The sequence below is a fragment of the Pinus tabuliformis genome, chromosome 6 (genome assembly GCF_031772625.1).
Source record: "Pinus tabuliformis cultivar Carrire ecotype Pingquan chromosome 6, CPIR1, whole genome shotgun sequence".
Lineage (NCBI taxonomy): Eukaryota > Viridiplantae > Streptophyta > Pinopsida > Pinales > Pinaceae > Pinus > Pinus tabuliformis.
Window position 1 is genome coordinate 953,338,913 of NC_142292.1, and position 24,915 is coordinate 953,363,827.

At 36.3% G+C, this 24,915-nt stretch overlaps 1 protein-coding gene across 3 annotated transcripts; it reads left to right on the plus strand.

Moving 5' to 3' along the window:
• The first annotated feature begins 664 nt into the window (after positions 1–664).
• LOC149262114 (phosphatidylglycerophosphate phosphatase PTPMT1-like) lies at positions 665–7,450 on the plus strand. Of its 3 annotated transcripts, none has more exons than XM_089423350.1 (7): positions 665–896; positions 1,044–1,785; positions 3,075–3,197; positions 4,713–4,768; positions 4,863–4,956; positions 6,375–6,464; positions 6,542–7,450. In XM_089423350.1, the coding sequence occupies exons 2-7, from the start codon at positions 1,552–1,554 to the stop codon at positions 7,043–7,045; spliced, it is 1,101 nt and encodes a 366-aa protein (XP_089279476.1). In that variant the 5' UTR covers positions 665–896; positions 1,044–1,551; the 3' UTR covers positions 7,046–7,450. The 3 variants fall into 3 exon arrangements, with proteins under 3 accessions (XP_089279476.1, XP_089279484.1, XP_089279470.1); XM_089423344.1 differs by lacking the exon at positions 4,713–4,768 and adding an exon at positions 5,241–5,323 and having other exon boundaries at positions 668–896; XM_089423358.1 differs by lacking the exons at positions 3,075–3,197; positions 4,713–4,768 and adding an exon at positions 5,241–5,323 and having other exon boundaries at positions 666–896.
• The last annotated feature ends 17,465 nt before the right edge of the window (positions 7,451–24,915 follow it).

A 24,915-nucleotide genomic window follows, 5' to 3' on the forward strand; every position in this document is an offset into this window, starting at 1 on the left:
CTAAAGAAGCTTGGGAAGAACGAGTGTGTATATTTTGCACATCTGGGGCAGTGGAATCGGAAAAACATTTCATTTTAGAATGTGATGCATTCAAAAACATCAAAGAAAGTTATGAGAATATGTTAGCATCAGTTTCTTGGTATTGTCTTTTCAACAAGAAAATTATTAAAAAATTAGATTAACTCATTATCAATTTGAATAAAAAAATATTAAATTATAAAAAATAAAAATCAATAAACCAGTAATCTCATAAACTATTTTTAATATGATAAACATCATTTCATATAACACTAAAAAAATACCTTTATAAAATCAGACGTCGTAAAAACAATATGGAACAACTAGTAAGACCACAAGTGTTAGTTTGCATAAAGAGGGAAAGACTCTTGCAAATCCCGCATCATTCTTGAAGCATCTTTTTATATTTTCCTTGTAAAGAAATCAATACCAATATTCTAATTCCCGACCCTTCCAAAGTTTTTATTCCAAAGAGCAAGGTTCGCACGTTTCAGATAAGGGAAACCACAATAAATTATCGACACGTGTCCCAGTATGCCATGGTGGCCGGGTCTTACGTGGCACATGTGAGACGCGTTGTACCGAGATAACGATGGGCATGCCCTGCATGTGATGAGGTGGACAAGTGGTCGTATTTTTGGTTGAATGAAAGCATTTGGGACGGCTGTGGGGTTTGTTGTGTGAGTTAGGTGGAGCAGGAAATTCTTACCAATTCCGCCATAGGTGACCCTGTAAGCTGGTTTACATCTTACGACAACTTCGAAAAAGCCCTTTGATCACGGTTTTTCAACTCATTTGGCTAGAAATCTGTTTCGTGGGGCGGTGATCTAGTTGAAATTGGCGCTCTATCGGCTCTGTTTGGCCTCGAATTCATTCTGGTTAAAAATCGGCCCTTTCAATTTTGCATATTTTTGTCAGTTAGCAGAATTTCTGTTGTTTAAAATTGTATAAGATGTTTTTATTTTGTGTCCTGATGGTTAATTATGGTTGTATGTGCTTTTAATGTCAATCTGCGAACTATTTAGGTTTCGGATGGAGAATCGGAATAAAATTGCCCCTTTATTTGCCTGGGAATCGAACCTTGGATGTTGAGGCGGAGGTGGTGAGGTGGCGAGTCTGGGTACTAGGTTTGCATCGTCTAGAGGCGTTGTATCTTTGGGATTTGCAAGGTGGAAGTTACGGCTCTTCTGGTGTATAATTAATTTTTAATTTTTGAGAGGCAAATGGATCGGCGGGTGCAATAAGAGGTTACGCCGACACTATGAATGGGTTTTGAGGGCAAGTCGGTTCATTTTATGTATTTAACAAACTTATGATATAATTAAGGGTCCGGAGATTTCCACAAGACAATTGTATAATTTGAGAATAAGATCGAAAGATTGAACATGCGAAATTGGGATTTTCTTTTATAGAGTAATCCTCTCCGGCAGTTAGGGTTAGAGAAACCAGGAATCATCGGTCACGTACTATTGGGGTTTTCGTCTACCTGAATTGTGGATACAATTACTGGTACTGCAAGGAGAAGTAGAAGCAATGCTTATCAAGGAAGTTGATTTGGTCGAGCCAGGAACCGACCCCGATTGTGAGAAATTGGAGAGCAAGGATCGATCGGTCAAGATTACTGGACACGATGTCCGGATAGAGAAGGTTGCTAAGAGGGCGTTTGTTGGGGCAGGTGCCCGCGTCTTATTTTATCCGACTCTATTTTATAATGTTGTTCGGAACAAGTTTGAATCGGAATTTCGATGGTGGGATGAGGTTGATCAGGTTTGGTTATGATCTTATCTCTCTTATTTACACTCAATTAGTCCCTTGGTTTAATGTTTTTCTTTGGAAGGATTTACACAAGTATTTGTTAAAAAATATCAGATATCTTCATGTACTAATTCTATTTTGAGTTTTTGAATGAGGCCACTCATGTTTTCTCCATCAATGATGATTGAAGTTATGTTGTGATCCTTCAAGTGAACATCATGTTTGCTTTTAATTTCTGTGATACCTTTACATGATCTACGATAATATTGGAAGGTTCTTATCTTTCTCATGACTTATATGCTTAAGAATATTTTCTTATTTCTTAAGGTCCAATTCACGTCTTGGTATTTGTTCTATAGCCATATGATGGATGGATGTTGCCTTCCTGAATTGCCTATTGACAGGTCTTTTCTTCCAATGTAATAAATGATTTTTTCGCATCCTGCTTCACATTGAAGTTTGTTCAGATGCTTGGTTTTTCTGTGACCTCGATTATTTACTATGATATATTTGAAGTTTTCAGCTTGTGTCAAACTCTATACTGTTTCCTGTGGTTTTTGATAATTCTGGAATTTATTAGATGCCTATAACTGGACATTTTGTCTAGGTCGTTGAGGCTTTTATGTACTTTTGGATTTGTCTAGGTCGTTGAGGCTTTTATGTACTTTTGGAGTGGGTCTGTCAAACCCACAATAATCCGTCTATTTCATGGATATTTAGATTTAACCATTGTCATCGGTGATTTTAATTGTGCTTTGTGGTTTTTTTTTGTTTTTGCTCTTTTTATTGCCTGGTATGCCAAGTCTATCATTGCTCTAGCTTTGAGATGAGTCTTACCAGCTTTCAAAATTTAGTAAATTTTGTGTCTCTTAAAAATATATAGATTTGTGTATAACCTTAGCTTAGTTCCTATTTAGTGTTTTATAACATAAAGATTTAGGACAGATCTGTACGTCCCTGGAGCTGGCTGCTACCACCTTTCTATACAACTTTATTTTTTAGTGACAGCGGACATGCATGGCATTTTTCTTATTGTTCCATGTGGCATGGGTTTTCTTGGCTCATAGGCCCGAAAGGCCCTGCACAAAATAACCAATGCAGACTATGGGTTCTATTTGATGCACTTGATGCCTGATTTTTAATGTTAGTTGTATCTGGGATAACTTGTAATATTGTCTTATATTTCTTGTTGATTTATATTATTTGCCTTCACCGGGTTTAGTAATTAATTAGTAACTATTTTACAGCAGGTATTTACATTGTTTTCCATTCTTTTGTATTGTGACCTCTTTGTTTGTCAGTTTGTTTTGTTAGGTGCTGTTCCATTCCCTAAAGATGTTCAACGCTTGAAAGAGCTTGGAGTACGAGGTGTTGTTACACTAAATGAGCCTTATGAGACCCTGGTCCCTACCTCCTTGTACCAGGTAATGCTTGCCCTTCTTAATTGTCTTATGTCATATGTGGAGAAGTAGGGAATAAGATTCAATGTTTTTGGTGATTAAAAGGTGAGCCATTACATACAGACCCCTCTTAAGAAACCTTGTCCAAAACTTTTACTGGAAACCATACAGATACTGTTGTTTTAGCAATAAGACCTGGAGTATGCGAATTATTTCTTAGTTATTCTATCAAAGAAAAAACCTGAACACCCAGTGAGTAGAGATCAGAAAGCCCTATTCTCACTACAATATTCGTGATTCCATAGCTTCCATGCATATAAGAAATTATCTACACTTCCTTTTTAATCAATGCAACAATATGCATTATGTTTTCTTATGGCATCTTCCAAATGTCAGACTCTGGCTCGCAATAAGCTGTTAGTCCTATTATCCTTCATATTGACAGAGTGGTAAAGACATATTTGCAAGAGTAACTTGCAGCGATGTTGGAGGTACATACCATATTTCTCTTTGCCCGAGGGTGGTTGAGATCACAGTGTTCCTTTTGATGGATCATGGGGCAGATGCTTTTGGTGGTCTTGGTTGCTTTCTTGGTGATCACATACTCCTGGGTGATGATTGTTGATGATGATGTGCCTGGTTAATGGTGTTTTTGGATGATGATGATGCTCATGCCTTGATTCAGCTTGTTAGATGATGGTGATGCTCTTTGGCTTGAATATTTGGATGCTCTCATACTTAACAAAATAGTTAGTAAATTGCTAGAGTGCTCTCTTTTGTCACCTTTTGGAGAACCTTGTGGGTTTATGATCAGATATTTGACATTAAATTCTTGAGGGGGAGTGTTCTTTTAATTTGATGCCTATTGCACTTCCATGATGGTGTCTAACAAGATAGACAAACCTTTGGTAGAGTGCTTACTGTTTCCTTGTTCTCTGGAGCACTCTAGGGTATTGGCTGGTTTGAGAGATATAGAATTGTGATGGAGCACCCTTGTTTGTGAAGTGTCTATCTTACTTCTATAGTGATATTTGGCATGATAAACAACTTCTCTTGGAGAGTACCCACCTCCTTGGCACATTTCCAGCATCCTAGGGTTTTAGAACAACATTTGGGCATGATTGAAGAATCTATTGTATGGTAGAGCACCTTTTGGTTTTCTTGTGTCTATTTGGCTCATATGGCCATATTTCATAGAATAGACATTTGTTCTAGTGAACACTCTACCTTCTTGATGGACTTCTAGCACTTAACACAACCTCCTTGAGGATCATGCCTTAGTGGAAAAGGTGAAACCAACTGAGCTATCCCTTGGGGCTGCTCTGATATGTCTTGTTATGCTCTGTATTTCACATAAACAGAGATTATGTGAAATATTTGCAAGATTCAGAGTTCAGACTAGTGAAAATATCTTGAAATATTTAGAAAATAGCACAAAGTATCATAAATGATGCAGAAATAGTTAAATATGGGGGGAGGTGTCTGGTTTGAGTGGGAATACTTTTCTTGTTCTTTAAATTCTCTCTTTTTCTGTTTCAGGAACATGACATGAAGCATCTGGTTATTCCAACAAGAGATTATCTCTTTGCCCCTTCGTATGATGATATACATCGAGCTGTGGAATTTATTCATGGTCGGTTTGAGTGAGAATACTTTTCTCGTTAATTAAATTCTCTCTCTCTGTTTCAGGAACATGACATCAAGCATCTGGTTATTCCAACAAGAGATTATCTCTTTGCCCCTTCGTATGATGATATACGTCGAGCTGTGGAATTTATTCATGGTCCGTAAGCATCTTTTACCTTATTAATACTACCTGACTTTGCTGGTGTAGATTAATTAGTTGGATGCAAAAAAAGCTCTTGGTCATGTCTTTTCATCATCATTATTCATGCATAAGTTAAATCTATGGTTGATAAATTACAGTCAAGATTTTACTCTAGGTTTGAAATACGAATTTATTGCCAGTTGTGGTCATAGTCTATAATATATATTTCCTGCTTGCTACCACTTCAAGTTTATCCAGCCTTTATATGATGATTTTATTTTCATGTCTTGTTTCTAAAGAAAATGCAATCTGTGGGAAGATGACTTATGTTCATTGTAAAGCTGGGCGTGGACGCAGCACAACTATTGTACTCTGTTATTTGGTATATTCTTACTGCTCACCATGTTCTCAATTTATGTGTCATTAGGAATTTCATAAGCAAATTGTGATGTCTGAATATCTACTACTTCAGTGTTGGAAAAAAGAAATCACTTTTAGGTAATCTTTTTTGGTAGGGAATCTGTCCATTTTAACATGTTGCAACATCTCCCCCTTGCCTTGCATAATTATTCTAAAACAATTTAGCTTTTCTCCCTCATTTCAAGGATGGATCCAGTGTAAACAAAATTCTTCAGGGCTCAAGGCCGATACAACAATACATGGAATAAGATCTCAACATGTTACTTCCAGGAATTGATCCTTTTCCTGGGTGGGAAAGTTGACACTTTTCCTCTCAACTGCCCAAGCTAGATCCAGTTGGCACCAAAACAATTGACTTGCACAATTATTTATTTTCTTGCATGTTCTTTTTTCTTATTCAATGCCAATGTGAACCATAAACGCCTTTGTATTAGTTTCCTTTGCTGTCTTCATTTTCATCTATTGCTAGACCCTGGTCTGCTGGTTTTGGTAGCCAAATAGATGTCTGTTGCTGCATGTTAACTTGCCCTGTTGCACCAAGGGCGGTTCTTCGATGATTTTTTCAACTAGGATAAATAATTACATTATGAAACCATTTTCACCTGTTGTTGGTTTGGTAGCTGTGGCTTCTGTCTGCAGCTACATGCTGACTGGAATTATTGCACTAAGGGCCTTTCTCCGACAAGGTTAAATATTTTTGAATAGAATAAATTATGAAATCATCTTCACCTGTCGTTGGTTTATTAGCTGTAGCTTCTGTCTTGGATTAGGTTAATTATTTTGAAATAGTATAGATAACGAAACCTGGTATAACTTTCTTAAAGTAGATCTGGAGAAACTTATGGAATGGAGCAAAATTTTGCTATGTTTAGCGTGACTTAGAAGAGTGGCTTGACATAGTCTGTGTAGGGAACAGCTGATTTCTCAACTAAAGTTAATTTTTGTGTAAGGAGCTTTGGAAAATGACTGTAAAAACGAAAACATGATAACCTTTGGCTCTTGGATAATAACAGGTGGAGTACAAGCAAATGACACCTGCTGATGCGTACGAATATGTAAGGTCAAAGAGGCCAAGAGTTTTGTTGGCTGCCTCGCAGTGGCAGGTAGGCAGACTACACTTCTAGTGTTATTGAAAAAGTTGCATCTCTATATAGAGTATCTGATGCTGTGATTTGAACAGGCAGTACAGGAATATGAAAAACGCAAACATGCAAGCCAGACAAGATTGACTTTTCCTGTTGGGCCTTCACTTCCAAATCGGTCTCCTATGATGCCTATATACATATCTCACAGCTTATATGAAGACAATGTAACTACCGACATGGGAAATAGGGGTTTCTGTTACGATGATTCAATTGTGCTTGTTACAAGTGCTGATCTAGAGGGATATAGAAGTATTGAAGATGCTGGTCTCATTGGCAATCGATTATGGAAAGAATTGGGGGTAACTTATCGGGTGCGTTTCGTTGCTGCAAGAGGGGCGACAAGAGCTTCAGCTGCACTGGCAAGGCTATCTTACCTATGGGTTGGTTGTCAGACTGGAGGTAAAGCACACCAAAAAGATCTGCCTGTGGCATCCTTGAAATCATTAAAAGCTCTGGAGAGCTGCTCTTCCATCGCAGACCGGCTACCTAGCATGCGTGTAGATGTTCCCGTATGTGCACAGGGTGTAGTTAATTGTTGAGGTGTTAAGGTGTTAATGGGATACTGCGTGTTTTTATGTTTTAAATCAATCTTTGTAAACTAGAGGTTTGTAGATATTCCTGTTAGAACTTGAACATGTCCAATCAGCATTGTTGCCTACATTAGCTTGCAGGGCAAATTCTGGAATTTGCATATAACAATAAGGTTTTAAGAGCTTGTTTTTGTTTAGGAATTGACGTCACAAAGTGTCAGGTTATTTAGCCGTCAAGTGCATTTAAAGCTTAATAAGCCTATAGAAAGTATTGTAATGCCAGGAAAATAATTGTACTGCAAATGAGCTTTTGGTTGAGCAATTTTTGGCTTTCTGGAACAACATGGCAGTAACGCAAAATCAAATGTATGGTGATTATAGTAATATATTGTCTCAATGTTGCTATTAGCATTATGTGCCCAGCTTTTAAATTTCGGTTGTTTATTATCTGTTGATAACCCTAGTGTAGTTCTGTTGTCAGTTACACTGTTATATCCGCAAATCTGCTTCGATGGTATTGAACTATTTGAGGCGGAGGGGCATTTTTTTTTTGTTATTTTAATTTTTAATCTGTCATCGAGGTTTTTGCCAAACAAAAGGTTCTAAGGGTTTAATTTAACGAGACAATTGTCTGCTCGTTTTCTAACTTATTCGAAAGTTCATCAGACTCTTTTTATTGAGGCGTAAATATCTTTCGAATGGTTCTAATGGGAATTGTTGGATTGAATATATGCTTGGATAATTCTTCTCTTAAATTGCTGTGATCGTGTGTCAGTTGGAAACGTTGGAAATATATAAAGATAATAATTTTCCTCTGCCTTTTCTTTCACAAGTGTGAAAGGTTTGACACTAGCGACAATTTGTTTTCCAAATAAAAACCCTTTTACTGGAGATTGCATTATTTCATTTCTCTAACCACTAAAAGCTTTATGGGAGACGCAAAATTCTGTAATTGGCTTAAACAAAGGTTTCATAATGTACTCTTATCAATCTCTAATTCTTTCTAAATGATCCTTTGTCATTGGATCGACGAGAGTTTCCAATGAAAATATCATTAGTAATACATTTTAGAATGTCTTTGATGAATTGTTTTTCACAAGAGTTTTAGTATCTTCTTCTCATCTCCTTTATCATTGACTATAGTATAATAAAATTGATCGCAACAATAGTATAATAAAATTGATTTGATCTCAAAAAGGAGTTATCTGCAATGTTATATCTACAGTCATAATACAAGTGCTTCCAAAAGATTGTGTGTTATAGTATTGAGCTATTTTAAAAAACATAGAAAATAAATGAAGTGTGCTAATTAGCTACCTTCTTTGTAGCTTCTATGGCCAAGTCTATATGCACTTCAACAATTGTCTTTCAAGTCGCATAGTGAGAATTGATACATTGCACATGGTTAAATGCCCCAAATGCCCTCCAAATCTCCTGTAATTCCTCGTAGTCCATTTTGAGACTAAATTGTGTAAAATTGAATTCCCGTAATTCCTTGTAGTCCATTTTGACACTAAACTGTGTAAAATTGAATTCCTGTAATTCCTTGTAGTCCGTAGTCCATTTTCAGACTAAATTTTGTAAAATTGAATTCCCGTAATTCCTTGCAGTCCATTTTGAAACTAAATTTAGTTTCAAAATTGTGTAAAATTGAATTCCTATAATTCCTTGTAGTCCATTTTTTGAATTCCTGTAATAACTTGTAGTCCATTTTGAGACTAAATTGTGTAAAATTGAATTCCTGTAATTCCTTGTAGTCTATTTTGAGACTAAATTGTGTAAAATTGAATTCCTATAATTCCTTGTAGTCCATTTTTTGAATTCCTGTAATTCCTTGTAGTACATTTTGAGACTAAATTGTGTAAAATTGAATTCCTGTAATTCCTTGTAGTCCATTTTGAGACTAAATTGTTTAAAAATGAATTGGAATGGGGAGCTTTTGTAGCTAAGACATGTTTGCATTGGAAACTTGAAATGTATTCATCGAATGAAAGCTAAAAACCCAACAACTTTTTCCTTAGATAAATTATTGAAGTCAACATAAAGTTAAATTGATAGCCCTGGTCATTCCTTGTAGTACATTTTGAGACTAAATTGTGTAAAATTGAATTCCTGTAATTCCTTGTAGTCCATTTTGAGACTAAATTGTGTAAAAATGAATTGGAATGGGGAGCTTTTGTAGCTAAGACATGTTTGCATTGGAAACTCATCGAATGAAAGCTAAAAACCCAACAACTTTTTCCTTCAATAAATTATTGAAGTCAACATAAAGTTAAATTGATAGCCCTGGTCACACTGGTTAAGTTGCCCACCATACAAGTCACTGCGTTACCCAATAAATTTGGCCTAGTCTATTTGCCCTGGTCACACTGGTTAAGTTGCCCACTATACAAGTCACTGCGTTACCCAATAAATTTGGCCTAGTCTATTTCGGTAGACTGCGTTACCCAATAAATTTGGCTTAGTCTGGGCTGAATATTGGCCTTCTCCACTCAAGAAAACTCGATTCTACTAATAAGGTAAGGCCAGGAACTTTGCCACAGAACCAATAAATTTGGCTTAGTATATTTGGGTAGGGCTGAATATTGGCCTTCTCCACTCAAGAAAACTCGATTCTACTTATAAGGTAAGGCCAGGAACTTTGCCACAAATTCTTTCTTTCTCTGCCTTAGATTTGTCTTTTTTGCCTCGGATGGTCCAAACTCTGCTTCAAAGATTGTCTGAATTTGTGTCTTGTGGAGGAGGCTGAATGGCTTATATACATTGTTTCAAAAGCCTGAATGGGCATGCCTCTTCATTGGGGTCGACTTGTCATTTGGAATAAAAAATTAACTTTTTAGAAATTCAAAATTCTCTTTTCAATGGACATGAAGACCGTGTCTTATTTTTCATTATGTACATTTCAAGGGTTAAAATATTAATTATGAAGACCGATCATAGCTACAAAATTCAACACTTCCTCTTAGTTAGGGAGGTATTCATAATGACTATCCAATGTTCTCTTGTTGTCACTTTCCCTTAAGAAAATTTATAACAATTTTTCATTAGCAACAACATCATCCAATTACCATAAACTTGGTCAACAACTTTGACACATGGTAAATCAACAACAAACCTCTAACCTATGGTGTATCCTTTCTATAATCTTGGTTGGTACTCCTAACACATGGTACATCATGAGTGATCCTGGGTCTCTAGGACCATTCTTCCTAATTCCAGTCAACATACTTTACATAAGATGAATCATTGTCCTTTGTTGTACCATTATCCCTAATTTCAGTGAACATTCTTGACATGTACAATAATTCTAATAGAAGTCTACCTAGTAACTAGAACAAATGTATTTTCATGATCCTCTCCCTCTTTGTGGGAGAACCTTCTCAAATCTTGCTTCTATGTTGCCATCTACTGCACGTTAGAGCTTGTAGATCTATTTGGAAGTCACCATTACCTTCTTTTCGGCACAATCAATGTATACTTTAAACAGGTCAATTTGTGTGCTCCCTCTGAGCTTGGATCTCATCTACTACAATATCTCTCAACACAAATCACTGACTTTGGGAGAGTCCTCTTGTCACACGCTTTGCTTCGTTCTTCAACTACTTCCATCTGTTCTTAGAGCCTTGGCAACCTTCAATGTGTACCTTCAAATCTCACTATGAGGTCTTGTCACACGCTTTGCTTCGTTCTTCAACTACTTCCATCTGTTCTTAGAGCCTTGGCAACCTTCAATGTGTACCTTCAAATCTCACTAGGAGGTCATGGAAGAACAATTACAACCCAACAAAATAAACGAAGACGAGGCTAATAGTAAAACAACAACAACAATAATCAAAGAAGAGAGATATAAAGTACTTGTATTTTTTAAGATTATAAGAAAATGCAACTCCCTCTTGATCTTGGCCTTCTTGCATCCATCTTGTAAATTTATCAACCTCATTAACATTGTTAGTATGATGTCTTTCCTTCCATGAGCATGAATTTCTTCTTTTAGCGGAAACATCAACCTTCAATATTTAAGATCTAGTTCTAGGGTTTTGTACAAACCTTAGAGCCTTCTTAATCGTACTCTTCAAGACATACCTAAAGTTGGAAAACCCACATTCATCTTCAAACATTAACATTACCATGTAATCGAAATGACCTAGAAGAGACTGCTGACATGACTCATAAGTTACAAACACTCTTCAGCAACCCTTGTAACATCGAGAATTTATTCTAGACTTCTGGTAACAGTGGCAACAAATGTAGATTTTAACACCATTTGCAAATTATTTTCCAAGATGTCTATTAACCATATAATCTTCAAGTGTCCTTGATTCTTCTTATGTAACTCGGCCTCTTCAAAACCATCAGCATGATTTAAATTCAAATCATCAAAATGTTTTAATGACACTTGAAGCAAATGTATCTAAGATGCATTCTGCCTTAATAAGAGCCTTGAAGGGTTTTGCTTTAGATTTGATAACCAAACTTCTCAAAGGTTGAACAATATTTCTTGCAGGTGACCTACTTAACTTCCTTTGTTTCAGAAGTGTGACCTTTCATTAAATAACAATACTTCTTAGTGACTTTGTCATGTAGGTAATGCACGAAATCTTCTGCATACTTGACATGATATTTCCACGGAGGTGAAATATTCTTAATTTCTTGTATATCAAAGAAATACCTCTTACACATCTATACAAAATTTAATCCAACTTGTCTTTAGGATGCCAAACGTTCTCGACACAAGTGCATTTGGTTCATCCTTCTTATTCAGCCTTTTAGGCTCATCAATTTTGAACCATATCGTTTAGGTTTTCTACGGTTTTCTAAATTGTAGTCATACGGATCAATGAACGCTGTCGTTTTTGCTGACAGGTATCATATTAGGAGAACAAGATGTTTCAACATCCTCCACAGAGATTACATTCTTTTAATCGAGGCAAGCAGACAAGGTCCTTTATTGCCAATATTATGAACTTGTCTCTATTTATTTTTGAATGAAATTTTAATATAGGTTCAAACAAATTCAACTATACTGCCTTTGATTTGTGAGTAGGAATAACACCTTTGAATTCGTGTTATGACACAGTTTAATCTTGCTTATACTTGAGATTGAGGAAGATTCAATTTATAATTTAAACCTTGTAACAATTGCCCAAAAGAATTTTGATTTTGACCAAAAATCACTGAGAACAATAAGTGTACCTTGCAATGCAAGAAGACTAGTAGATTTCTTGAAAGATACCTTAACTGGCTTTGACATTGACCGAGGCATTTTCGGACTTCTCTAAATCACCTTCTGAGATTCTTCGGCCTTGGTATCTGAGGTTTTTACAATGATCGCTTCACAAAATAATTCGCAATTGATACCAAATTGAAAGGTCCATGGGCATATCTAGAACACTACTAGTTTAAAAACAATGTTACCTTCTCGATCATTGCAATAGCTGCTCCGTAAGTCGCATATTCAGGTTGGAATATATTCATCCAATTTGAGACAACGCAGTTGGATTTGACTAAGGGATTCCATTCTGAGATACTTCGGATCTTTGAAGCCATGTCTGCGGCTTTTTAAGTTTTTGGTTTACTGTGACAAATTTTAGGTCTTCTTGGCCTACTGCAATAGCCCTGAGATTTTCGGTCTCTGAAACTTTCGTCTGAGGCCTTTTGTCTTTGTAACAACTGCTACCTACAAATTTCAGATATGACCCTCCTATCACAGCCTGCGGCCCTTAAACCCTTCTGTGTCTGACCTGAGGGAGCTCGACCCTCCTTTCAACAACCTTACTGCCCTTTCAGCCCTCCTGCCACAGAGAGTTAGGGCTTGGACTCTCTCACACAACTTAGGGAACAAACACGTCCTGGAAAATATGTATTTCTAACCCTTCTTGCACATAACCATGCTCCTGCAAACCAGACCTAGAAGGAGAAACTCGGCCTCCTCTTGACAGACTTAATCCTATATTTCTTAGCCTTATTGAACTCCTTTGGCTGCTCCATGTTGATTTTTCATAAAATCTTTTCACTGATAATTACTTATGATTTCTTACGTTAATCTTTTATTGCATTCAAATTTATCATAAAGCAATTACATGGAAGATCTTCAACAATTAAACAAAAATGACAGTAGGATTATAAAGAGATAGCCAAACAAGAAACACAAGTATTTGCTCTAGGAAAACCCAATTGAGAGTATTCAAACCCAACAACTTTTTCCTTAGAGATATTATTAAGTCAACAGAGATACATCTAAGTCAAACATAAAGTCAAATTGACAACGTTGGTCACACCTAGTCAAACTTCCCACTAGAAAAGTCACTCTACTTCCCAACAAATTTGGCCTAGTCAGTTTTGGTAGGGCCAAATTCCTACTTCTTCTTCACCCAAGAAAACTCAATTCTATTGTGCAGATAAGCCCAAAAATTCTGCCACATATTCTTTCTTTCTCTGTCTCATATTTGTCCTTTCTCTTTGCCTCAGATTCATTCTCTCTTTGCCTCAGATGTTCCGAGCTCGTCTCAGAGATTATCCAAATTCTTGTCTTATGGAGGAGTATGAATGGCCTATATATAGGCGTTTCAAGAGCTCAAATGGGTGTGTCTCTTCACTGGGGCCAACTCAATCTATTGGAGGGCTGACTTGTCATTTGGAGCAAAAAAATCAACCTTTTAGAAATTCAAAATTCTCTTTTGCAACTGACGTGAAGAACATGTCTTGTATTTTTGTTTTGAAAATGACATGAAGAACAAGTATTACATTTTTCATTATGTACATTTCAAGGGTTAAAATATTAATTATGAAGACCAACTATAGCTACAAAATTCAACAATAATAGAGCTACAATATCCTCAATTGATAATTTTGGTACTTGAGAAACAAACCCTTTCCCCCTAATTAATGAGAAATGGGTCTCTGTCTTCGAAGAATATAATAAACATTGTCAAGAAATTGAGTGGGTTTTTTCCAACAAAACCAAATCCAATTGCTTAATTTAAACAACCCAAAATGAGTGTGCTTTGAGTGTTTATAACAAAAAAACATATAAACAAAAGAGCCCTCAGTAGAGAGGCAATAACCCAATAGATAACCCCTATTCTCCAATCCACAGTGCTAGTGTTGCGGAAATGAGAAGAGTACTGGTAAGAAAAGGAAATAGCTTATTGGTGCTCTAGAGAAAGATGGAAGCCAAACAATTTAGCTTGAACATAGAACCAAAATTTACCTATTCAATGAAGAGGCCAATGTGCTTGCATTATCACCTCTTATAGCCCTTTTCCCATGCCATTATTCAATTGTGATCCCAAGGAAGAACTTCCTCTAACTAAAATTTATGCAAAGATAAATGTATATTCATGTAGGTAAAGGGAGGTGGCCCTTTCACCATACTTGGGCTGCTAATTGATGTCTTTACTTTGTATTTTTCCATGTGCTTGATTGCATGAGCTCTATGTGCTGAGTCTTTCATTAATGATATGGGATGGGTTGATGGCTAACATTTATATTGACAATATATCCCCATTTTGAGAAGCATTACTCGATCAATACATCTTGGGTATTATAATCTCTCAAAATATGACGCAAGATGTAAGCCTTACAACAAAGCATAGGTTTTGGCAAAATTATTTGGTGATGTCCCTAAACCCCATGCATATTTAATTTATTGTTTTTCTCGGGATATAAGACTAACCCCTCCCACACTTGCCACCCACTCTTGGAAAATGTTACTAAACATGGGAATATCAATTATTTGTTGATGTCTCTAAATCCTATGCATATTTAATTTCATGTTTCCTTCTAAGCATCCACCTTATGACGAAGGCTTCTATTCACTTCTTCATAGACTAGTTTTAACTTTGATATTTGTTTGTCCTTTTGGGCCATCTCAGAATGACTTTGGTCTATGTGTTCATTTCGTTCGTCAAGCAATGCCTGTGAGTATAAGATCTTTGAGACCTTAACTTGACACTCATCCTATATCTAAGATAGTTGTTTAATTAGCCTAATAAGCTGTTCTCCATTGGATTCTTGTCTAATAACTTCTACTTTGTATATGACCTTCTACTTTTCCAATCTCTCTGCAAGGTTTGATGCTGCTTGGCCTTGGCCTTTGTCAGAGATCTAACATGGATTTTTTGTTGAGATTTTTCTTGTTTCAATTTTTGTTCTGTTTACTCTGGCTATGTTCATTTGCTGACATGTTCAATTTTTCTTTTGAGACTTCATTTCATTGTCCTTTTCTTTGAGCATGTTAGCTATGGATGCTTGATCTTTCTCAGGTGCTCTAGTCTCAGCTATCATCTACCATAGATTGGCTATGATAATAATTATGGCCCAGTTACCTACCTTTTATATCCGTAAATTTTCTTCTACCATCACATCATCGGTATGTTTGTTCCAATCAATCTTATCCCGACGAACAAGGTTATCAAGGCATATTGTAAATTGTTGTTTCATAATCATTTGGCTTAAACTAGTGGGTTGGTTCGTCAACCTTGGGCTGCAAAACTACCATCTATAACTGTATACTTTTATAATCAATTGAAGATAGAATCTTGGAAGTGGCCGAATCTTCCTGTGCTAATTGAGTGTACAATATTTGTTTAGCCTGATATGATACTTCCTTTTTAGAGCTTAAAAAGACATCTTTACCCTGCCGAATCTTCTTGTGCTAATTGAGTGTGCAATATTTGTTTACCCTGATATGGTACTTCTTTTTAAGAGCTTAAAAAGACATCTTTACCCTTTGCCATTTGCACCACATAATTGTCCTGTGATAACATTTCTAAAGAGACAAGAATTATCAGTGGAAAAATTAATAACTGACAATGTCTTAGTATTAGCCTTCTCTGGAGGAATAAACATTGTTTAAATCTCTTAGTCTGAAAAATATGGAAATCTACATCCATTGGATCTTCACAAACTTTTCTAACTATATTGGGATTTCCAAAGTCACAATCTATGATGTTCCTTCATTTGTGTCTAAGATTTGTTTTGTTGTTGATCTTGGAGTTTCAATCAAGGAAATTTTATTAGTTGACATCTTATTTTTTCATTGGATTCATGGACACAAGGGGAAAATTTCATGGAAACCCTAGGTTAGAAATGACATGAAGGACATCATATTTCTAATTTTCATCTTCCTCGAATTTGAAAGTCTTAAGAAATTTTCAATGATTGGTAAAGCTAGCTTGGATTTTTATATAAATCCAAATAATTCAATAGGAATATTGAATGTTAACCTTCTTCTTTTAGATGCAAAATGCAGATCAACTGAATGGATTCTTTGATGCATGTATTCCAGGGAAAAGATTCTAGGAGTGAGATATAATGGTAACAATCGATATTAAGGGCCAAAATTCTTCTAACACAAGAAAATTGCACTATCTTCGAAAAAATGCTGGAGAGATGAATTCAAAAGGAGAAAATTGGTTCCCAAAGCCTCAACAATCATGAGTTAACAAATATAATTCATGGTGAACTTGAGAAGATGCAAAAGAGGAAAAAAATAGGAAATCAAAATCAAATTGTTTTCCCGTAAATGCTCAAAAGGAGAAAATTGGTTCCCAAAGCCTCAACAATCATGAGTTAACAAATATTATTTAGGGTGAACTTGAAAAGATGCAAAAGAGAAAAAAATAGGAAATCAAAATATGAACCTTGAAAAATACGAGCGAGAATAAGATGAATTTTAAGTTATATAAGTGAATTTTAAAAAGGAAAAAATATGAGCTCATGCAAACAAGGTGAGAAGAGTTAATATATCTAGGCAAGAATAACCCAAAGTTTTTTTGGCGGGAAAATAATATTTGATCTGAATGGAAATTCGCCCATGGTATTTACCCATGGTAATGATCCGAATGGAAATCCCCCCATGGTATTTACCCATGGTAATGTAACTAAAAAATGTTATAAATAACGATCCTCTTTTTGTAAGAGGACAATTTTTCTAGCACAATGTACTGGTAACTATCGTTTTATGATCTAATAAAAATTGGTTCATGATTTACTTTTTTGGTTTGGGTTATTTTTGTTCTTTCTTTGGTGTGGCAATTACTCAAAGCCCTAAGATCCGGATCAATATTACAACCAATCAATGGTTTGACTATTCAAGACAACTCTATGAGAAAGAATAAGAGGTTGAGCCTCCACCCAGGATCAACACACCTACAAATATTTCCACATTACAGTAGGTGGAGGCAAGAATTAGGAAGTTGAAAACAAGAAAGGCAAAGGACTTGGTTGAACTTCAAGAAAAATATATAAAGTGGGGAATGAGCACTCTTGCACCAAAAATCCTGGAAATATTCAACAACTTCATTCGGTAAGGATTCCCAAGAGATTGGACAATTAGCCTAGCAATACCCCTTTTTAAAAGTGGAGACATTAATAATCCTTCCAACCATAGAACCCCATTATGATCAATCCTCTGTTTGCAAAGATTTTCGATAACATGGTAGAAAATAGAATCAATAAGTGAGCAGAAGTAAAAGAAAAGAGGGCAAAAGGGAAAAAAGGTTTTAGGCCGGAGATCCCAAGGGTTGGGGGTGGAGATGGTTTTCTCCTAGAAGCCCTCAACAGGTGGGTGGAGACGGGAAAATTCCTCAAGGGATGGTGAAGGAATTCTGAGGCATCCAAGCTCGGTTTGGTTTTGCGATCTCGTGACCATTTCATTGAGATCATGGTAGTGTGAGAGTGGAGGTGGTTTAAATTTTGGATTCCCTTGGTTGTTTATAGATTGGTTTATCCCATGAGATCCTACATTTAGGCTTGGAATATGGCATGGGGGTGATTGGCTTAAAGAAATATTTGGTCCAATTCAATTTATAGTCGGTTGGTATGTGGAAGTCCCCGATTTGATTGAATTTTGCATATGTCAATAAGAGATAATTTCCTCTTGTATTTCATGAGCAAATGTACTTTTTATTGTGTGGAATTAATGGTTGTTTTATCATTGTTATTAATCTGGTTATACGATGATTATAAGCATGGTTCTATGACATATTCAAGTTATGACTCTTATCATGTTTTATTAATAAATGAATGGTTAATAAATGCATGACCTAATAAATGTTATTGCAGCTATTATGAGGGGGCATTAGTTCTTCTTGGTAAACCTTAGATAAGTTTCAGATCCACGTGTTCATATATGCATTCATGACACGTAGATTACATGTTCTCGATGTGTTTGACAAAATGAATGTCATGGTTAGAACTGGTTAGATCAAGTTCTTGATTAAGTTTTGTGTTAGAGGCTTTGTCTCTGTGTTATTTATCACTTCTGGGAGTTTCATTAAGTTTTGGGTAGAGGTTTGGATCCTAGCCCTGAAAAAGTGGCTCAGATCTGGGGTTCGTTGGCACAAAACTGAGTGAAAAAGGCTGCAGTCGCTGGGATGCAGGGTTGTGGTAGCGACTAGAGGGTTATAATCTCTTAGAGGCCTTGTCATGGGAGCGACTAGTGGTCTAGTTCACTAAAAAGGAAAGTTAACTTAGGGGTTGGGCACCTATAGTGGTTGGTTAGCTCCTAGTGGTCTTGTAACATTTGAAGGAAGTCAATAAGGTCTTGCTTTGTTGGATCCATTTCCTTAAGGTTATCTAAGAGGTTGAGTCATTTCCTTAAGGTTATCTAGGAGGTTGAGTCATGTTTACCCCGGGCAGGTCGATGAAAGGGGGTAGATATGGGAGGAGGCATTACAAGTGGCTAAATATACAAGGTGGGGATGGTTTTAGGTTGGGGGAGTTTGTGATAAAGCTTCATTTATATGCTGATGACCATGTATTGATGGCTAAATTTTCCCATGGATTACAAATGAACCTATATTCCCTTGAGCATGTTTGTAAAGTAGTGTGGATGCAATTCAATACCAACAAGACCAAAATAATGATTTTCTCTATTAAAAGGAAACAAATCCAACATACATTCTTCTTTGAAGGCAACATTCTTGAAGAAATAAATGAATACAAGTACCTTAGGATTGATTTCAACAACAAGCTTAATTGGGAGGACTACATAAAGAAGAGAATTTTAAGAGGGTGGAAAGAATTATATGCTCTTCAAAACAAATGTAGAGAGGCAGAGTTATGGGATTGGAAAATGATTAAAGTGCTTTTTAGACTCCTAGTTTTTCCAGTGATATTATATGGGTGTGAATTGTGGGCTAGCATCATCCCTTTCTCTAAATGGAAACAAATTGATAAAATCCAATAATGCTTGATCATGAGCAAGTTCAAAATAAAATTTTTGGTTCCTTTAATGTTGAGTGAAAGAGGAGCAACTCCCGTCGAAGCAATTGCTATGGTGAGTCTCATAAGGTACCTAAAAAGAATTGAGCAAATGGGAGTAGGTAAATGGCCTAATGGAAGAAATCATTGATGAGACGGAACAATAAATGGATGCAAAAATGGAATACCTACCTCAAAGCCTATCCCACAAATAGCAAGGAGTTAAAGAATTTTTTTATAGCGAAGTTTCGTAAGCATATATGGGGAAAAGAGTTGGGTACAAAGAAGAAGTACTATGTTTAGGAATTCAACCCCACTTGTGATCTCCAACAAAAAAAGTACATTGGAGCTAATATTCCGTGGAGATTCTTATTACTCAATTAAGAAATAACTCACATCAACTTTGGTGTGAAATAGAACGGTGGAAAAGACCTAAAGAAGCTTGGGAAGAATGATTGTGTACTTTTTGCACTTCTGGGGCAGTGAAACCGGAAAAAAATTTCATTTTGGAATGTGATGCATTCATAGACATCAAAGTCAATTATGGAAATATGTTAGCATTGGTCACTTGGTTGTCTTTTTAGTGAGGGAACTGTTAGAAGGTTGGGTCAGCTCATCATCAATTTGAATAAGAAAAGGATTGAATTGCAAAAGGCGAAAAGTAGGGAGGCTGGTGGTCCCATAGAATATTTTTAGTCTCATCGACATTAAAATATCATTCATTCATTCTATGCAACCCAAGTAGGAGGCGTAATTAAATTTTGTAAAGTTTATCAATTTATATATGAAACCTAAAATAGAAGCATCTACATAGTTATCATCATCATATCCTCATTCGTTGGATCAGGGTCTCACACCAATAGTCAAATGTCGCTTTCGCGGTTTGGGTTGTGGGTCCCACGTGCATTTTACAAGCTAGTGATCCAAGTTTTAAACAATTAATTGGTGGCTTTGAGATTTTCAAAGTAGATTAGAGTATCAATTCGATGATGTCATTGAATCAGGTTGTAGGTACTGCGTGCATTTAACAAGCCAGTGATTGGAGGTTTAACCAACTAATTGACGAATTTGAGATTTCCCAAGTGGATTAGAGCCCCAATTTGATGATGTGATGACTGAATCGATTTGTCTCATTATGTCTATTGAATGACAACCTCCTAATACATGGCAAGCATATTTGGCAATTTCTCTTTTAACAAATCGCGCCTTATTAATATGATCACTATGATCCACCAGGATAAGAATTGTAGGTACAACTACATAAGCATTATCCCAACTTAATATTTTCTAAGTTCTCAACATGGAATTTATGAACTTCTCAAAATTTAAATTGAATTTATATTCACGAAGATATACCACTGACATCTAATTTGAATATGGCATCACCTTTCATTCTAACATTTAACAAATTATGTTCTATTTATAATCAATAATTTCACTAGCCAAATAAAATATTAGGAGTCATAAGGACTTAATGCACTTTTCCATTTTATCATTTTCTATACATCACATCATCCCTAATCCTAATCTTAGGAGTTAGAAAATCTTCACTTCAATTCCATACTTTATTGTGTGTTTGTTAATCTCCTTTTCCATTTTATCGCAACATCCTAGTTTTTACAATGCTTTTCCATTAATTTCATCTTACCATTTTCCTTGAAACTAGGTATAATACTTTCAATTTCTTTATATTTATATTCTTACTTCTCAATGGCATTCTTATATGCCATTTTCACTATTTTAAAATCTCAAATATATAACTCAAAATGTTGAGTTTTGTAGCTTGGAAGGTACTTCTAGTCTTGTTTCTTGACTAGAAAGATCTTAATTTGCCTCTTTATGAGCTTGCATGCGACATGCAAAGTGTGCAAGTGAGTTGCACGCATGTGAATGTGTTACATGTGCCATTCATGAGATGTGCATGTAAAACAATCTAAATTTATGACTTGTACTTAAGTTAAAGTAGAGAAAGCTAAAGATAAGATAGTTAACTAAAGAAAAGTCATTTTTCAGTTAACTTGACGAGCTAATTTTGGTCGTCAATTTTAGCTTAGGAAAGTTACAAATTGAGCCTAAAGTGAGGAGCTAAGACACAACATCAACACAAGATTGAGAGAGGTTTCTCACAGAGCGTGTGTTGGGTCGGAGAGAGTGCAGCGAGGTTGGTGATCCATTTTATATTTTCTCTGCTAGGCCATGATCCTAAGATGGGAGCCAAAGTAAGTTTTATGATTAATTTATTAACGATGAATTGTTAATTTGGCAGAAATTTGTTTATGTGTATGTGATTCAGATCAAGTAATTTTGCTTCTGCTAAATATTTTGGTTAGGAATTTGGCTATGTATTTGTTCAGTAATTAATTATTGGGAATTAAATATCACGTGTTGAATTCGACAAATTCTAACATGGTATCAGAGCAACTACTCCGAATCAATCTCGGAATTACAAGTGTCGGGCTTGTATCCGATCATCGGTGCCAAGTTGGATATGATCATATGAATTGTAATTTTTTATTAAGATGATGAGATTTTTTTTAAAAGGGCCAAGAGGATTTTTTTTATGGGCAATTTTTTTCTAAACAAAAAAAATTTACGATTAAAAAAAGCATAAAAAAGAAAAGAGGGCTCATTTAAAATAAATAAATAAATTGTTTGAATGACCATGGTGGTGGCCAACATGCTAAGCTAGCCAACTGTCAGGGCAGCTGACAATGAGCAAACCAACCGACTAGTCGTGGCAAAGCGGCACCAACAATGTAAAGGATTGGGAGACTGGGGGGCGAATCATATTAGACCACTTAGCAGGGTGGACTAGCTGTAAAAAGTCATTAGAGAAATTTTGAGGGCTAAAATGGGCCTCCTAAGGAATATTATAAAATAATAGTGGAAATAATAAAATAATATTGTATTACCTCATCAAGTTTTGGAGGGAAAAAATAAAAACTATTTTCAACTTATCTCCTGATGGTTTTACTCAAATTTCGAGCGGGAGCACTCATTGGATGAAAAATCTAATTTTTCATCCAAGGAGTACCCATGTTGCATACTTTTGATGGACCCTACTATACGAAAAATGTGAAATACATGAAAAAATGTGATTGTAAACAATTTTTCTTGTATTTCACATTTTTGGTGTAGTAGGGTCCATCGAAAGTATGCACATGGGTACTCCTTGGATGCAAAATCAAATTCTTCATACAAAGAGTGCTTCCGATTGAAATTTGAGTAAAACCGTAGGGAGATAAGTTAAAATATGTGTTGAAAAAATAGTTATTTATTTATTTATATCATTTTACCTTTTTACTCCAAAATGTGAATCATCCCCCATGGTTGACATCATCATATTGAATCCTATTGGTTCTTATAAAGTTGATTTTTGTAGTACATTTTTGTTTTGAAGTCCATTTTTTACCTCAAAATTTCTCTAACATAGGATTGACAGGCCAACAACTTCTAACACAGCAAGGTCAAAAGAGGCACGAGGATGCATTATTGGGGCTAAGTGTCCAAGTCTGAGCTCAAGGTCAAGAGTGATCAACAGTGAGTAGTCAGTAGAACTACTAGAGAAGTCAGATTGATACACAAAGGAGTGGTTGTCGAAAGAAGAGTTGTTGACGTCCTAGTAGACCAGTCGACAACCTGAAGGTGGTCAAGGGTCGAGCATAATCGAACAAGGTGTTGAATAGGTCAATGGATAGGGATGCATGGGTGTGTAATTTTAGTGACATATGCATGGAAGTGTTGCAATAAGTAGCATGCAAGTGAGAAGTGGTCGACTGTAGGGGCATGCGCTAGATTGTAAAATCCTATCATTATCCACCGGCTGGAAAAAAGGTAGGCCATAGCCACAATACACAAACTATGGAGACAAGGCTACGACAGGGTGTCAGAGACATGAATGAATTGTCGGTAGAAACAAGCAATTTTGAAGGTTGACATGGTGGAAAAAATGATCGCCAAATGTGGTCGATGGTTGGCGTAAGGACACATCAAAAACTGTGCTCAAAAGTCGCTGGGTAGATGGTCAACGTAGTCACATGGACGTGGGAAGCAGTTGTCACATGAAAGGTGGAAAGAAAGGAAAATAGCCAAAGCTATTGTAAGCTATAGGTTAACACCATTAGAGTATTAATGCGAAGGTGTTAGAGCCAGATGTAAAGGGTGTAGGGTGAGAGATTTGTAGCAGTTGACTTGTGTGGAAAACACGAGAATGTCAAGAGGTTTAACAACATAGAGTTATTGCGAGATAAAATAGTGTAGACATGCAAAAACAAATCATGGAGGTGTGCCATGGGGGACAATAACAGCACATCAAAGGAAGCCACTATAGTAGCAAATGTTAGCAATGTCAAGCCACGAGGATACCCATCTGACAGGAAGTTGGAGCTAGTAAGGTTGTAGACGGGACTGTGTGAGGAAGCCATCGAGATTGGGTTATGACTAGTGGATGATAGAGAATCCAGTCACATCATGGGGACAAGGTCAGTGTTCCACAGTGTTTTAGAGACAGGCTCAAACTATAGTGTGTTTAGTGGGAATAGTACCATACATGCAGTGAAGGGGGTTGGATGTGTTAGATTCCAATTAGAGTCAAGAGGATTTCTAGAGATGACATGGATGTTATTTGTTCTAGGGTTTATGGTACACATGCTATAAGTATCATCCTTGGAGGATGCTGGATATAAATTTTGTTCCAAGATGGACAGGTGCTTCTATATTCAGAGGGAGTGACCTTGGATATAGTCGTAGTGCTTGGCATCAGATAGGGGCAGTCATACAGGTTGTTGGGACAACGTGTGGGTATATCCAAAGCGATCTTGGATACATGATCAATGTCCGTTGCTGAGAGGGAGCAGGTGGCAAGGAAGAGTGATTCTTCAAGTACTGTTAGGAGCCTCAGCTGGTATGATATGACATTGTTAGACACTCAGGATCAAGATCATAGGAGCATGGTTGGAAGGAACAATTATTCAATCATATTCCACAACAAGTAGTAGGGAAGTATTTTAGTTCAGAGGGAGAAGCTACAACAATGGATAACGTGATGGTGTTGGATATAGATCTAGGTGGAGGAGGCTCTTCCAGAATTACCTCCCTCACTAAGAGGGAATATTGAATTTTGTAGCTTGAAAGGTACTTCTAGTCTTGTGTCTTCACTAGAAGAACCTTGATTTTCCCCTTTAGGAGTTTGCATTCAACATGCAAAGTGTGCAAATGAGTTGCATGCATGTGAATGTGTTAAACGTGACATGCATGAGATGTGCATGTAAAACAAGATAAATTTACGACTTGTACTTGAGTTGAAGTAGAGAAAGCTAAAGATAGGATAGTTAACTAAAGTAAAGTCACTTATCTTCAATTAACGTACTAATTTTGGTCATCAATATTAGCTTAGGAAAGTTATAAATTGAGCCTAAAGTGAGGAGCTAAGACACACCAACAACACAAGAATGAGAGAGGCTTCTCAGTGAGTGTATCCTGGGTCCACAAGAGTGCAGCGAACTTGGTGATCAGTTTTGTATTTTCTCAGTTGGGCCATTATCCCAGGGTGGGAGACCAAGTAAGTTTTGTGATTAATTTATAATTGATGAATTATTGATTGAGAATAAATCTATTTGTGTATGTGATTCATATCGAGTAATTTTCCTTCTACTAAATATTTTGGTTAAGAA

Excerpts from the sequence above, each read along its gene's own strand:
- LOC149262114 (XM_089423344.1), top strand. The coding sequence starts at position 1,552 with ATGCTTATCAAGGAAGTTGATTTGGTCGAGCCAGGAACCGACCCCGAT. Across the intron at positions 5,324-6,374 it reads CTATTGTACTCTGTTATTTG|GTGGAGTACAAGCAAATGAC; the intron begins GTATATTCTTAC and ends GGATAATAACAG. Across the intron at positions 6,465-6,541 it reads TGGCTGCCTCGCAGTGGCAG|GCAGTACAGGAATATGAAAA; the intron begins GTAGGCAGACTA and ends TGATTTGAACAG.